At 40.0% G+C, this 14,523-nt stretch overlaps 1 protein-coding gene across 6 annotated transcripts in view; it reads right to left on the minus strand.

The window, feature by feature from the left end:
- LOC108674263 (leucine-rich repeat flightless-interacting protein 2) overlaps positions 1–14,523 on the minus strand; it is a 45,497-nt gene that overhangs the window by 7,083 nt on the left and 23,891 nt on the right. For 4 of the 6 annotated variants that reach the window (XM_047880365.1, XM_018162202.2, XM_047880364.1 and 1 more), the window contains 2 exons: positions 3,027–3,150; positions 138–328 (listed from right to left, as the gene is read on the minus strand). In XM_047880365.1, the coding sequence (XP_047736321.1) occupies positions 138–328; positions 3,027–3,150 (315 nt within the window). Of the gene's footprint in view, positions 1–137; positions 329–3,026; positions 3,151–4,045; positions 6,319–14,523 lie in introns of those variants that run through there. The other 2 variants (XM_018162200.2, XM_018162201.2) reach the window with 1 other exon arrangement.

The following is a 14,523-nucleotide window of genomic DNA, read 5'->3' on the forward strand; positions in this document are numbered from 1 at the left end:
GCAGTAGCACCACTGTATTATAGGGTATCGGCGACCGATAAATCGTAACGAACGTTAAATTAGAGTTAAAATAGACGGAAGATACTATCAGCATGATATTAGAGCAGAATGAACAGAGCGTCGATGCCACGACTCACTCTAAGGTCTTTAGAAGAGGCAGGGTCGTCGGGGTTGGATTCTTCAGAGGAGTGTCTAGTGTACTGAGGCAGAGGCGGGGGAGGAGGCACAGTGCCGGGTGTGTGGTGGTGCCCTGCCACGCTGTTAGTGCACGCCGTCGCCGCCGCGGACGTCGCGCGAGTGCTGCTAGACCGGCCACCGCTGCCGCCGTCTGCAAATATTTAATATGCAATTGTTAATAGGGAATATAATTCTAATATTATTTTTAATAAGTAAATATAGGTATATTTTTCTGGAACAATTGGCAATAGATTACATTCTAGTTGAGGGTGTCACATCATTGCTTACTTTTATTTCTATTTTTAAAATATAAATGTAATATGTTTTTGGAACAATTGGTAATAGATTACATTCTAGGTAATGGTGCCCATCATTGCTTACAAACACATGACACTCGAAATTATGGTCTTTTGTAACGAATATAATTAAGATAAACGGTCAAAACAAAATGTGATGAGCGAAGAGAGCAAAATTAGAAGTAGAAGTGAAATTCTCAGCTTTCAAGAAAATAAAAAAGAAGCTTCAAGAGTCCGACGCAAATTCAAATTAAACCTTCTTGTTCGTAAAAATCAGCAGTACTAATGTTCCTTAGTGATGAGTGATGACGACACGACAATAATCATAACAAATAGAGTATGTATGTATTCAAAATAAGTTGTTAATGAGTGGTTGGTGAGGAGGCAATACCAGCCATAAATCACACCTAGAGAAGCATGACCGTATGTTAGCCCAATGCTATGGTGCACTAGTTCCAATCTGATAGTGCAGACAAAATCCAAGGTGATTTAAATTCTGAACTAATCGCTAAATACAAACAGACCTAAACAAATGAACAAGGTTGCATCAATTTACTCCCACAACACAGCCAGGCATTTCGTTAAATAGTAATTAAAGTACATATAATGTTGTGACATAATAAACCAAACCGATGAAGGCGCAGTAAAACTTTCACATCAGCACACTGAAATTAGTGTGCTGATTATTTTACGCCCGCTATAAAAAGAAGCGGGCGTAAAAATAAAAAAAATTAATGTGATATAACATCCTACGACGAACTCTCAACAGCAGCACCTACCACCGGTAGTACCTACTTAATGATATATACAATTGTATGGACTGTTCCTCCCAATAATACCACGCCAATTACCACTCAGCTGCACACCACTACACAATACATGTACAACCGAAACTAAATTCCCTATCCAGTCTCCGCTTATCTGTAAAGGTAGAGTTGATCGAAGCTCGACTTAGGTGCGTACTCGAGTTTCGGGTAAAGAACCCGAGCCTAATCTTCTACTTATGCCCGATTTAAAATCTTCCAAGCCATGGATCGGTTCTAGAAGCCACCAGTTCCTAAGAGGCCTGGCTCTCGGAGATATTTTCGAAGCAGACTTGCTGGCACCAAGCGATAAAGATGCTAATTTTTAGGGCTCCAAGTGGCGCTGCGTACGAGGGAGCTTGACGCGGAAAAGGATACAGCGCGGCTGGTATCGCGGGACGAAGAACAGCCGAGTATTTCAGCAAAATTTCAGTGCACAGTTCACTACCCCGACGACGTGTAATTTAATAATTTATACGTTGAAATAGCTTTGAAACTTGAAATTGACTCAGTTCAAATCCAGATGCGCTATCCATATTATGACAATTAATATTGAAAAATTCTTCAACGTTTGGGCGATGTTAGGAATCGCGAGGTAAGCAGAACACATCATATCGTTGTAATGCAGAATTTTGATTGCTATTTCATCATTGATGCAATGAGTACCGTTACATTCCGACGCAATTTGCAAGTGTACTACCAGTAGATTCGTGGTGATCGTAGAACCATTTCTTGGACGAGGCGACGAGCTCCTTGCTTACTTGCTTAGCTCCTTGCTTAGCCGCTTATGGAACATCACACGCTTCATCAGCGCTTATTGCAACATCACAGAGGCTTTCAGTAGATTGAGGCGGCAGGGCAATGCATTATCAATATAGTCACTAGTTAAATCTGAGAGTTCGGATTGATTTATCTCCAGGATGAAATATACTTGAATCAATCGACAATGATAAGAGAGCAGGGAGAAAATAAAATTAAATATATCTAGCGATGAACAATGGTTCTGTCTTTTTTTCGATCGAGATCAGCTCCCAATATATAGAAAAGTTTTTGTTGGCTACCGTAGGGTTAAATTAAATAGGTATTAATTCATATTCTGCTGCAATAATAATAAATGAAACTGCTTAAAAAATCTTTACCAAGTGAATATTTTTTTATCACATGCAGTGAGATGTGCCAGCTCAATTTAAAAAATATATAACTCAGTATACTCACTGCAGTGAGTGACAGAGAGCGCATTTTCTCGTCGACGAAAACTTGAGGTCACGGACGGACGGACGGACAGACAGACGGACATGGCGAGCACAATAGTGCATTTTTTTCCATAAATGAGAAAATGCGCGAAAAATGGTAACGAACCACAACTCAGACGTCAGCGAAGGTTCACGCAAATAACAACTTCAACAACAAACACGACTTGCATGGTCAGCAGGGCACGCGTAGTTAGATGCGGTGAGAGAGAAATGTAGCATCACTCAGAAAAATGTATGGGTAATCTTGTCCAAATAGACATTTCCTGGGCGTAGAACTGATACGCACTTTTGCAGGGCTTAAATTTATCAAAATGACCCACACAGGGTAAGATGTGCACCGCTATTTGGACAGCAAAATCTTGCAAATTTCTCTGAATGCAGGATAAATTACCGGGCTAAAATAGATCAAGATGACTCACATAGCGGAAGATTAGCATCAAAATTCGGCTAACAGAGACTCACTTATTTCTCTGCATGCAGGAGACGCTAGCACTCACCAGACACGTCGCTGGCATCATCGTTGTTCTCAGGGTTCTGCTGTTGCTGTTTCTCCAGCTCCCGGAGTCGCAGCTCGCGCGCCTCCGCTCGAGCGGCGCGACGCTGGGCCAGACGCGCCTCCGCCTGAAACCAACAACCTCGATGTACGGCAATGAATTTTGCGTTAAAATTAATTCTAATTACTTTATAAAATCTACTAGGAAAATAACCGGACCATTTCGTCTGAAACAAACAACTTCAATGCAAAGCCAATCAATATCGCAATACAATTGACTAAAATTATCGTCAAATTAGCGTTGAAAAAGAATGGACAATACTAGTTCTATTTTGAGACATTGAGAAGGAATCTCATTGAGAAATGTGCCAAATGATGTGGCGGTGATGAAGCTGCCATTACAGCTGTAATTAACATAACTAAGCGCTAATTAATAATTAAAATAAAATAAATTGTGAGCGGAGGTATTCATTTACTATTAGTGGTAACGATTAAAATTAAGAAAAAGCGAGTATGCGAACGGATATCCATAAATGAAACATTTTATCGTTAAAAATAAGTGTGGATTGCTTGTAATCGAGAAATAGAGAAACATAATCGCATGAGAAATTTATTCTTATGAAACTTAGATGTGATGCTCAAGCATGAAGCGCATGAAAAGGGTTATGTGAAATAAGACTTTATATGCAAGTTGAAATGAAGGCAAAACGTTAGCGGTACCTAACACTGACATAATTTTTTCCCTTCAAAGACAAGGAGCGTTGATTAATAAGAATATCCTCACTCGAGCTAATTTATAACTGAGTAAAGGAAGCCATGACGGTTCGTCTCATTTAGTAATAATTAGCTCAAACTAGTTATCAATCGCAAAATTGTTGCTAGTTTGATACAATTGATACGTAGAAAAATTATTTTCGAAAATTTTATAAAAATTACCCTAGACACCTTCAAAATTAGCCGAGTTTCTGAAAAATTTATAACGCGTAACGTAACGCTGTAACCACCAATAGAGGCGGCACCCACCTCTTCTTTGATCATCTTGTCATCGTATTTACTAAGTTCATCCTCTAGCGACATTTGTTGCTTAAAAGAAGAACGAGAGCTCCTCTGACTTGAGTCTTCAGAGGCGCAGGTCGAGCTTCTTTTACGATCATTTGGCTGCGGTTCTGTGGGCGCATCTCCAGCATCAGCACTCACGTCGCACGAAAAACTGATCAGACTTCCATTTAAAATAGGAGTCGAAATTGCACGAGATTCCGCTCTATGATCTGCCACTCCACTGATGTCTGATTCCGCAACTACGCTGAGGTCGACAGTCGCATTAGGAGCCGCCTCAACTGCGACATGAACGTTTTTCTCAATTGAATCATCTCTACAAAATAAATTATCATCGGTTGTTCCGTTACTTGAAGCGGTTTCTGGTTTACTACTATCAACGGTATGGGCTTCGTCAGCATTTATCTGACCAATTGCAGCCTCCGGTCCTTGGAGAGAAATTGTTTCTATTGTATCTTTAGCTTCGCACAAAACTTCAACGAAGTCGGCTTCTTTACTATCACAAACAAGGTTTACACCACAACATACATCATTTACATCAGTGGTAGTTGGACTAGATGGGTCACTATCAAGCCTAGCATTATCAACAGATTCTACAGGTGTAGGACGGTCAGAAAAATCCTTAGGATCACACTGAAAGGACGGAACATCACAAATTACAACACATTTCTTCGACTCTGGGGTTTCATCTTCGGGGGTTTCACAGTCGGACATCGTAGGAGAGAACACTGAATCACTTTCAGGAATGACACAATCATCGTTGCTGGAAAATTTCTCGGTTGGTGGAAACTCATGATTCGTCGACACCGGACAGTTTGAAGAGCCGTCATTGATACCATCATCCGGTAACATGGAAGCATTAATATTGTTCGGTTGAGCAGACTCGGAAGAAATTACTGTAGGAATATCGACTTCAATTTGATTGCGCGCTTCAATAATCTCACCTGCAAGGAAGCTTGTCCGCCCTTTGGAAGGTACTTCAAAACAGAATTCGAGATCTTTAGGGGTATAATTGGTTCTCAAGTCCAAACTTACATCTTCACTATTATGTATGTCACCAACATCATCTGCATATTCAACCGATGGCTCAGCAAGAATATCGGAGGACAATTGAATGGTATCACTGGGAAAACCAGAACTATTTAATACATCCGGCGCATCGTGAAATTCGTCAGACGCAGAATCAAACACATCGCTTCCAGGTTCACAGCTCGAGTAATGCGTCACGGCGGTGTCAGTAGATAATGGACGCAACACAACAGATGGAATATCATCAACATCCACTTTCATGGGTTCATTGGGTGAATCAGAATATTTTTCAGCAGGCGAGCTGCTTGCTAACACTTTTGATTGCTCGTTTTCATCCCCGTTGCATTCGGATGTTGACAAAACAGAAGTTTCTTCCTTAATCTCAACTTCAACTTCTAGATCATCAAAAGCCTCATCCATGAAATCATCCACGAGTGAGTCATCATTCGTCCCGGAAAAAGAAACTTTAGTAACGGCGGACTCGTGGATGTTACCATGACCATTGACGGTGACATCTATATTAATCCTACAACCATCTTCAATGATTATGCCATCCTGGTTTTCATTTTCTACGACCGATTCATCTTCCTGTGGCGCTGAAGATGAAATGTTAGTACGATTTACCTTACCATTGGCGATTTCTTCCTCTGATATAGAATCTACATCGCCTAAGGAATCGCACTCCCCCTCAGCCGTGATTTTGAGCACCATTTCCCCGGCATTGGAGTTAGAGGTGCTCTTTATTTTCCCAGTCATGGAGTTGCCATTGGCGTCGGTACTGATGAGTTCCACAGGCTCGGTCTCTAGGGAACTGCCGTCCTCTGATGGAGCAGAAGGCCCAGCTGGCCGCTTGTGTCGCTCTCGTTTATTGCTGCGTTTCTTGACTTGTTTCACAGACTTGCCCTCGCCCTCTGATTTGCTCTTAGCGAGAGGGGAAGGAGGAGGACTTGCAGGAAACTCCCCTCCATCTTTGTCCCCTTTCTTCTTGATGAAGGAAAAGAAGCGACTCATGGTTGGCTACAGCTAGTCACAGTAATTCTAACTTGTAGGTAGCACTTGCTGTCACAGCCACACGTTATGTCATTATAAAACCTTCGTACAAGACCGTTAGAGTTTTTGAAAAAACTTTACACTTTATGTTCAGCAATTTTTCAACTATAGATCTACAAAATCTTAAACCTAGTGACAAAAAAGAATCTAGGAGTATCTGAAAACCAAAGTTGCAACGTAATAATTGTATGTTTACCTGTATGGGATAAACAACGCTACTATTTAAACGAAAATCATTTTACTCTACAAATAGGTACATAACTTGATGTTGAAGGTACACAGATGACATACTGGTACCAGGTATAGGAGTTAACATTGAAAAGTATCAAAAGGAGAAATTCTGTACAGAAAAAATTATTGTTCGTTTCAACTATCTGCGAACAAACGATACATTTTTAAAATTAAATTAACCAAGAAACTAAAGGCCACGATATGAGGGGCCAAAATGGTTTTGACACAGTAAATGCACGACGGCCACTGCCCTACTGACTGACGAGTGATGAATAATTCTTGCATGAAGATAAGGAGATAAGGCGTCCGTTATCGCACCAGAAAATAAGGACAGTTTGTACCAATATGAGAAAAAAAATAGTAATAAAAATAATAAATTAAAGACTAAGCACAAAGGGCACGAAGATTTGTATACAGGTGCAAAAAAAAGAATGAATAAATCAAGAGAGAGTTAAAACCGCAGACAATATTGGTACATATACGATTTAGATACCACCACACAAATATAGTCAAATGGGGTAAGACAGGATCGCAGCCTTCATGGGGTAAGAAAGGACCAGCTCATATCATGCATTCTAATTGCACTGAATTTAATTTGATAGAAGAATATGTTAGAGCAATCATTGCATGTCATTTCAGTGCTTGTTTCAACCCTCTATGTATGCAGAAAGTCTGAGTTGTAGCTTAGAAGCCCATTGCATAACTACACCTTGTGATAGGTTTAGGGTTTTTTATTTATTCATGGTATAGATGCTACATGCTTGTTAAAGATTTCGGTCCTGTCTTACCCCATCTGACTATACAAGGTTCATCGATATACAAATACAACAATATTCACCTAAACAACAACACGATAATCGTATGGAAATCAAGTAGCCGTAATGACAATCCTGCATTATTGGAACAGGCAGTGAATCAAATGTGGGACAGTTTAATAATTTCAACACTATAAAGAAAATGTCATACATGGTCATCGCCCGGTCATTATACGCAGAGCGATCGCAAGAAACAGCAATTAGCAAACGAGCAGAGGTCGATAAAAACATATAGGATCCGGCAGCACCGCTGCGCTCGCAAGCATGAGGCAATGCAACACGCAACAGTGGGCGTAGCTAAAAACAATTCTTTCTTAGCATGCTAATCCAGCTCCGTTATAGCTAGAGAAAAATTAGAAAGAATAATTGAGATTATTCATGAGAAGAGGGCAAGAAATGGCGTAGTTCCAACAGCAGTTTGACGATTGGTCCAACATGGATGGTCCAATAAGGGCATAATCAAGGCGATGAGTTCATCGAGTTATACGTGGAAAGATAGAGGTCCCATATTTGCTGGAGTTAATTAAACTAAGGTCAAAATATCTAGAGTAAAGGAACACGAAATTATGAGGTCTCAATATAGGTCATGCAAAAGGCAATAAAGAACATTTTTCATAATTTTTAAACCGAAGAATTTAGCAAAGATCGAGCATTAATTGAAGAAGTAGTAGCCACTCCACGTACAGCATTATTTTCTCCAGCAAGGTTGTCGGCAGTAAGCAAATGACACAAGCGACTCCTGGATAACCACACACACACGACCAAGGTTGACCAGTTCAGGCGCGCACTGGGGGCCGTTCTAAAGATCGACATGTTTTGACCGCTATTTGGCGCATGATAATGAATAATACTTTAATTACAATTCTAAGGAGATCCATTAGCGAAAAAAAGTTATAGGTTCGATTGGTGAAACAAACTCCTTACGATACATTCACTAATTTCAATTCAAGGCATGCATGAATTTCAAGTCCCACATTTTTTTGAAGATACGTCTAGGACTGCCTTGTACTTGAGGTTTAATGGCGACATGCGGCAATGATGTGTACTAAAACAACAACTTTCACGGCTCGGCCCAACAGAAACTACTTCATTAGAACCGCAGCTTATACAGGTATATTAGTGATCTCTCGAGTGCACAGTCATAAATACCCCGGCATTAAGCAATATCTGACTCCATCAACAAGTCCAAGAGTTCGATCAGGCTCGAAGCACAAAAAGCCTATAGGTGAGCATAAGGCGCAAAAAGCTGTAAGAAACAACGGTACTAAAACTTACACACATTCAGCTTGCGGTATATGCAAATAAAAAGTAAACTTTTAATATAGAGCAGGATGAAATAAGTTGTTATCAGTAAAAAAATAAGATGTCAAACCTCAGAGCATGTGACCCGGACCGGACACGACTTGTGTATCTCAATATATAGGTAAAAATTAAAATAATTGACATAATCAACGTCGTTCTAACGGATGGCACAAAAAGGGTACTGACCAACCTTTTTTCATGCATCACGCGTAATACGTAATATCAGAGCGACATTAACTGACTGGAACGATTGATTCAAATAGATTGTTTCTGTAGAAAATGAACAAGTGGAATGGAATTGAGGTCGATGTGAATTGGTTAAAAATTCGCGATGATGCAGCAAAAATTATAGAAACATTGAAGCAGCAGAGTGCAGCTTGAAAACGTAACCTCCTAAAGGTGAGGCGTGACTGTATAGCGGCGTTCAAGCTCAGCGGCCCGGGCTTACTTGCATCGTTTCCAGATTAGCAAGACACGAAGTGAACGATAGATTGACTAGCTAAAGCTATTACACCAAACGTACTCTCTGCACAAGGGTATCTATTCGTAGGCTATTGGCGTTTCATCTTGAACAATAAAATTAAATTGAAAAAATGGTAGAAGTTGAGAAACGATTGAAGTATAAGCCACAACACATGATTATCGAACACAAGATTTAACCGTCGTTTGCAGGTTAGTGAAGCAGGTGAAACTCGTCTTAATAACGATGGAAATTGCGATGCAAAAGTATTGACAAAGAGTACTTTTACCGAAAAAGTCGAGAATTTTATGATTAATTAAAACGCCAGAAAGAATCCACGAGAAACCCTTGAGAAATCTCAGAAGAGGTGTACTCTAGAAGGCAGGAGAAACTCCTGCTGCTCTTTTACTGCATTTGAGGGCACGGACTGCAGGCATCACCTCTGACCTCGAACCAAATACAGTCCAAACCATATACAGTCTAAATAAATCTTTGCTCATTGTTCGGTCATCACAAACTCGACTATGATATATATCACTACCAAGCGATCAAATTGACTTTCCACAGCCGGCCGTCCTAGATTTTGTGTAATGAAAAATTATTAACATGATAGCTGCATTCGTAGAACAAAATAATTTCGGTTCAATAATGTCGTATTTCTTCATGCAATTTGCTTGAAGGCCAAAACAAAGCCAATAAACATGCTGACTGAAACATTTACATATATAAGATAAAATGCGGATACAGTTGAACCGAGAGGAAAATTAAATACGGGTCACAGGAAGAAATACTGTAATGGAAATGTACGGGCCACTAAATAAAGTGATTCTAATAAACTAATGATATACGCTGAAATAATTTTTAGAGGGCAGATTTTGCAGGACAAGAAATTATCACTAAAAGATAGCAGAGCATGAGCATGAAAGAGGATTTATGGATGGTTATGTTCAAACACACAAACGTCGCAGAGCAATTTTCCATAACAATCGTAATGCTCAAGCAGTCACAGAATGTGGGGATTAGAGTCGACCTAGTGAGGGCAGAGTATGAAGCGCCGGATGTCGTGCCACATCCCGTCAAGATGTGTGACTGAATACAAGCTCACGCTCCTTTACGTAGAGAACTACAACACGTGTCGGGCCTATGCTTTCGATATAAATCACCTGTATACACTGAGAGAAAAATAAGCATTACCAAGCATATACAAGAAAACAAGGTAATGAATTAATTTACTCGATGGCACTCGTATGTCCAGGAAGTTACATGGCCAGATTACGCCCCAAGAACGATTCGTTACAGCACGACCAGCAAGAATATCGATACCGACTTCTCACACATTGTTCATCGAGAGTTCTTCCAGCATGCAACTCAAGGTTACCTAAGGCAAAGAAAAAACAAAGCGTACATGAGCAAGCATTCAAGTAAGTCCAACAGCAGCGCAAGCTTGAACATTCGTGCTCTGCAACACAACCACCAAGCAAACAACAGTAAATTGCCACAGAGAAAATTGCTTAAGGACGATAGAAAGCAAACACAGTGTATTAATAAATAGTCCAAAAGTTGCCCCAATTTAATTCAAGCACATTTTAGTTAGGCAAGTAAAGAAGACTATGACGTAATACATAGAACCTCGTGCAAGTGCGACATTGCCAGGAGTTACAGCTACCGAATTTTATAAGCAAGACCAATAAGCCGTTGCGCACATAACATAGCAGCGCGGCTCGATCGGCTTCCAAGTCACGTTCGTTCCTACAGTTATAAACAACATTATACAGCGTTCGTAAACACGGCGCAATTCTCTGTAATTTCTCATGGGACAACGCTTGGTACACTTTTTTTGCTTAAAAGGGTGAAATACTAATACTGACTTATAAATTTATTTAATGATAATTGAACGATGTTTCGAGATAAAACCCTTTTTAAAATCACAATAATGATACTTCGTTCAGTATAATCCAGAGAGACTCAAAAATTTCACCGGCAAAATCATAAACCTTTATTGCTAAAATATATTCACAAATGTTTAAAAACTCAAAATTAACTTCAATATTTATCTATCTCTAACCCAAAATCGCTACCAACGACTCCTGATAGCGCAACAGCGACAAAAATCAATACAGTGATATCGAGAACAAGGCCGAAAACAATAGAATTTGAGGATGGCGCATTGGCCTTCATAAACAGACTTGAATCGATGAATACTACACGCATGGAAAGGGGTTAATTACGGGGAAATTCGACTGTCACTTCTGAATAGCAATCATAATGAAGAATCTAATACACGGCCGTCTTACTCAATTAGGTACGCAGTTTTTTATTGAAAGCCTTCATCCTGTCGGATTTTAGAATCAATAAAATGTGCAGCACAAAAAACTGTTTTAACACATGGATTTCAATTGTAGTGATGCAAACTGATCGGTCTAACACGAGTAAAGCACCTGGCAAGTTTTACAGCTTGAACAAAAACATTATTCGACAAAATATATCAAAATTAAAATATAATTGCTTTTTAAGAACGAAATATTGAGTTTCCAAGATCTAAAATCATCGTAAAATATGAACTATATGTACACGGTGCTGCGACTTGGCATGACTCAACGCGTCAGTCGCGTCATGGAGAGCTGCAGGAATCAACTAGAAATGCAGCAGGTGAGTCTTGGTTGCACCTGCACCCCGCACGCAGCTGTGGCAGTATTCACCCAAAAACTGGGTCTGAATATGCAGGTGTTCACTATATGAGTCACGCAGCGAGCTCCGCAGAGAACGAATTAAATAATTTTCAGAATTCAGAAATATTTCTCAAGCTATATAATCGAGAATGTTATTTTCCTAATTATTTCCTTTTTTTCACACAATTAAGTAACTCGGATACTTTTTCTTAATAATAAATGATAATTGAAATAACACACAGAAGAGCAAATTTGTAATTTTATCGAGCGACTGGAACTTTGTTCTCAAATCAACAATGTACATCATTTCTGCAACAAGTCCAAGATTTGGCAATGCCGAATGCAACTATGGCCAACGAAACAGATTCGAAGTAGGCGGTATAGAGCAAGCCAACGTGTCGCCGCATGCATGAGAACACCATTGTCAGCTGCACACAATAGATCCAGTACAGCACCGACACAAGCAGCTAATGATGACTGCATCACTGTAATTGTGACCTTACATGTCCATGTTACAACGAACTTCGACATGAGCTAGACAGTGAATCCAATTGACACGTGACGAAGAAAGTTCAGCACGTAATCAAGCAAGTCATAATACGAGGGCACATACCAATCAAGAAGCTATAACAGCCTTGGAACATTGCCAAGGGCACTGGAAGCTATACTTTGGCACCTCACACCTCTACTCCGAGCTCGCCTGGCACAACTCTTGCTTCAAAGCATTGCTTTATACCAACTATGCTTCCATAATAAATATGCAGGTGAGTAAAACTACAGTCTACTCATGATTATCGATGGCACTCCATCAAGGCAAATAAAAAACAACATTTTACAATCGGAGTAGAAGGCTAGCACGGATCTTCTACTAGATACAAGAGAGTGAACGGAGAAGCACCATGCATGAGGTGACCTCTAATTGCCATGGACTCTTATCCTCAACCGCATAACAGGCAAGTGATTAGAAGGGTAACTAGAAAAGATTTCATCTACGTTGAAAGATACCGTCTCCAAAAGCGACAAAACGTGATATGTATCTATATCACAATTACATCTGCCAGCACACACCAAATTCAGCCAAATTTCTCCTGTAAGGCAGAAGTATTGCTCTATTTAATTCCTTAATTTGATTATTGACGAGTAGTCTTTGGTCAAAATTTGCCTGACCTCTGGTAAGTCATTGAATGATGAATTAATGCAGCCAAGTGAATGCATTCCTTCTCTGGGAGTGTAGTTGACAACCATGCTATGTTGCTTCGTTTTGGCCACGTGTAAGCCCGCATTTTCTGTTGATTGCGTAAACTTAACAGCACAAGTATTGAATAATGCTTGGTAGATAGCAAGTTTAGGCTTGCCTTCCCAAGAGATTGTATGACCTGCGTTGTAAGACCATGCAATAATGCTTTAGGCCAGCAATTTGGAGCTGATCAGACCATTAGAGCAGGGTATTCCTGGTCGCCCCGGCACCTCGCCTCAGGCCCCAAGAGCGCCGCGGCCACTCATGCGAGCAACTCACCTCTCGCAGCTCTCGTCTTCACCGCTCGTATCATCAGGTAAAGTAAAGCCAGTAACTAGCGAAAAATGCTATTAACACAACGAATTCCTGTACGATATTTCAAAACAACTCGAGGGAACAATTTTTCGAGGCGATTCTGCTATCAAAGTAAAAGAGTACCCAAGAATGAACACTAACCGCACACAAAGAGGAGAACGATGATCGAAGGAATGCCGCAATATGAGCATGATTCATCCAGCGTACAGTGGTAGTTTAATACAAACCGAGAAGAATCATTCCCAAAATGCAACAATACCTGTACGCAACGAGTGCCTACCACTTCATTTACTCAATCTAGGTAGGTACAGCAAGTAAGCACATTCAAAGAATCGATGCTTTCGACAACAGTGAAAGAATGTCACATTCAATTTGGATTACTTTGCAGTGAAAGAAATGAAACGTTGAAAGTACTCCGTGTGGTTTTACCCGTGTAAATAAATATACTAGATGTTAACTCCTCGAGTAGTTTGAACTGAAATATAAAAAATAAATTGTAAGAACTAACAGGAACTCGAATGCATTCATGCCATCATATATGAAGAAATTTAAAACAGTGGCACTTTCTGGAAAGATGTTAAAACTATTTCTGAAGACCAGACAAAATCAGACACTTTAAAAAAGCAACTGTAATATTACCCTGCATCAGGTAAGCCATTCCAGGAACAAATGACCAAGCCAGGGCCGGGACACGGCGCTACGTCGAATTAACGTACTCAGGCGCTCGCGACCTTCTATCCTAGCCAAACGGCAATGTCGGGTAGACACAAAATTGCAGATATCATGAATAATACAAGGTCGTTTCCACCAAAAATGGTAGAATAAATTATAAGAAGAATTTATGGTACTGAACGAACACTATGAATGCCAAAAGGTACCCATTTACATAAATACTTATCACATTTGCTCAAAGAATACAAGCAATTTTTGAGTCGTCTTTTGTATCTCATGAGAATACATTATTCGAAGTCGCGAACAATGTATACACAGCATAGGAAAAAACGCCCAGATCCCTAAACAAACCGTCACAGCCAAGTAAAGCAGCAGCGCGCCTAAGACCAAACGTCGCATGGTGTCGATATTGACAAAATTTGATTTGTTGGATAACATGAAATCTGACGAGTCGCATGCCCCAGATGGTTGCAATTATAACTTTAAAAATAGCAAACTGGCTTATAAAAAGTTAAGATAGCGCCAACGGTTTTTAAGTACTTGTAATGCATTTAAACTTGCCAGATATATAATTAAATACGTGTGTGACAAATTAATAAAAAAACGGTGTTTATCGCACGTATATTTTACTATCGCGTGGGCCTTAGAACGTAAATGCTCGCGAT

This window comes from Hyalella azteca, unplaced genomic scaffold, assembly GCF_000764305.2.
Source record: "Hyalella azteca isolate HAZT.00-mixed unplaced genomic scaffold, Hazt_2.0.2 contig5320, whole genome shotgun sequence".
Taxonomy (NCBI): Eukaryota; Metazoa; Arthropoda; class Malacostraca; order Amphipoda; family Hyalellidae; genus Hyalella; species Hyalella azteca.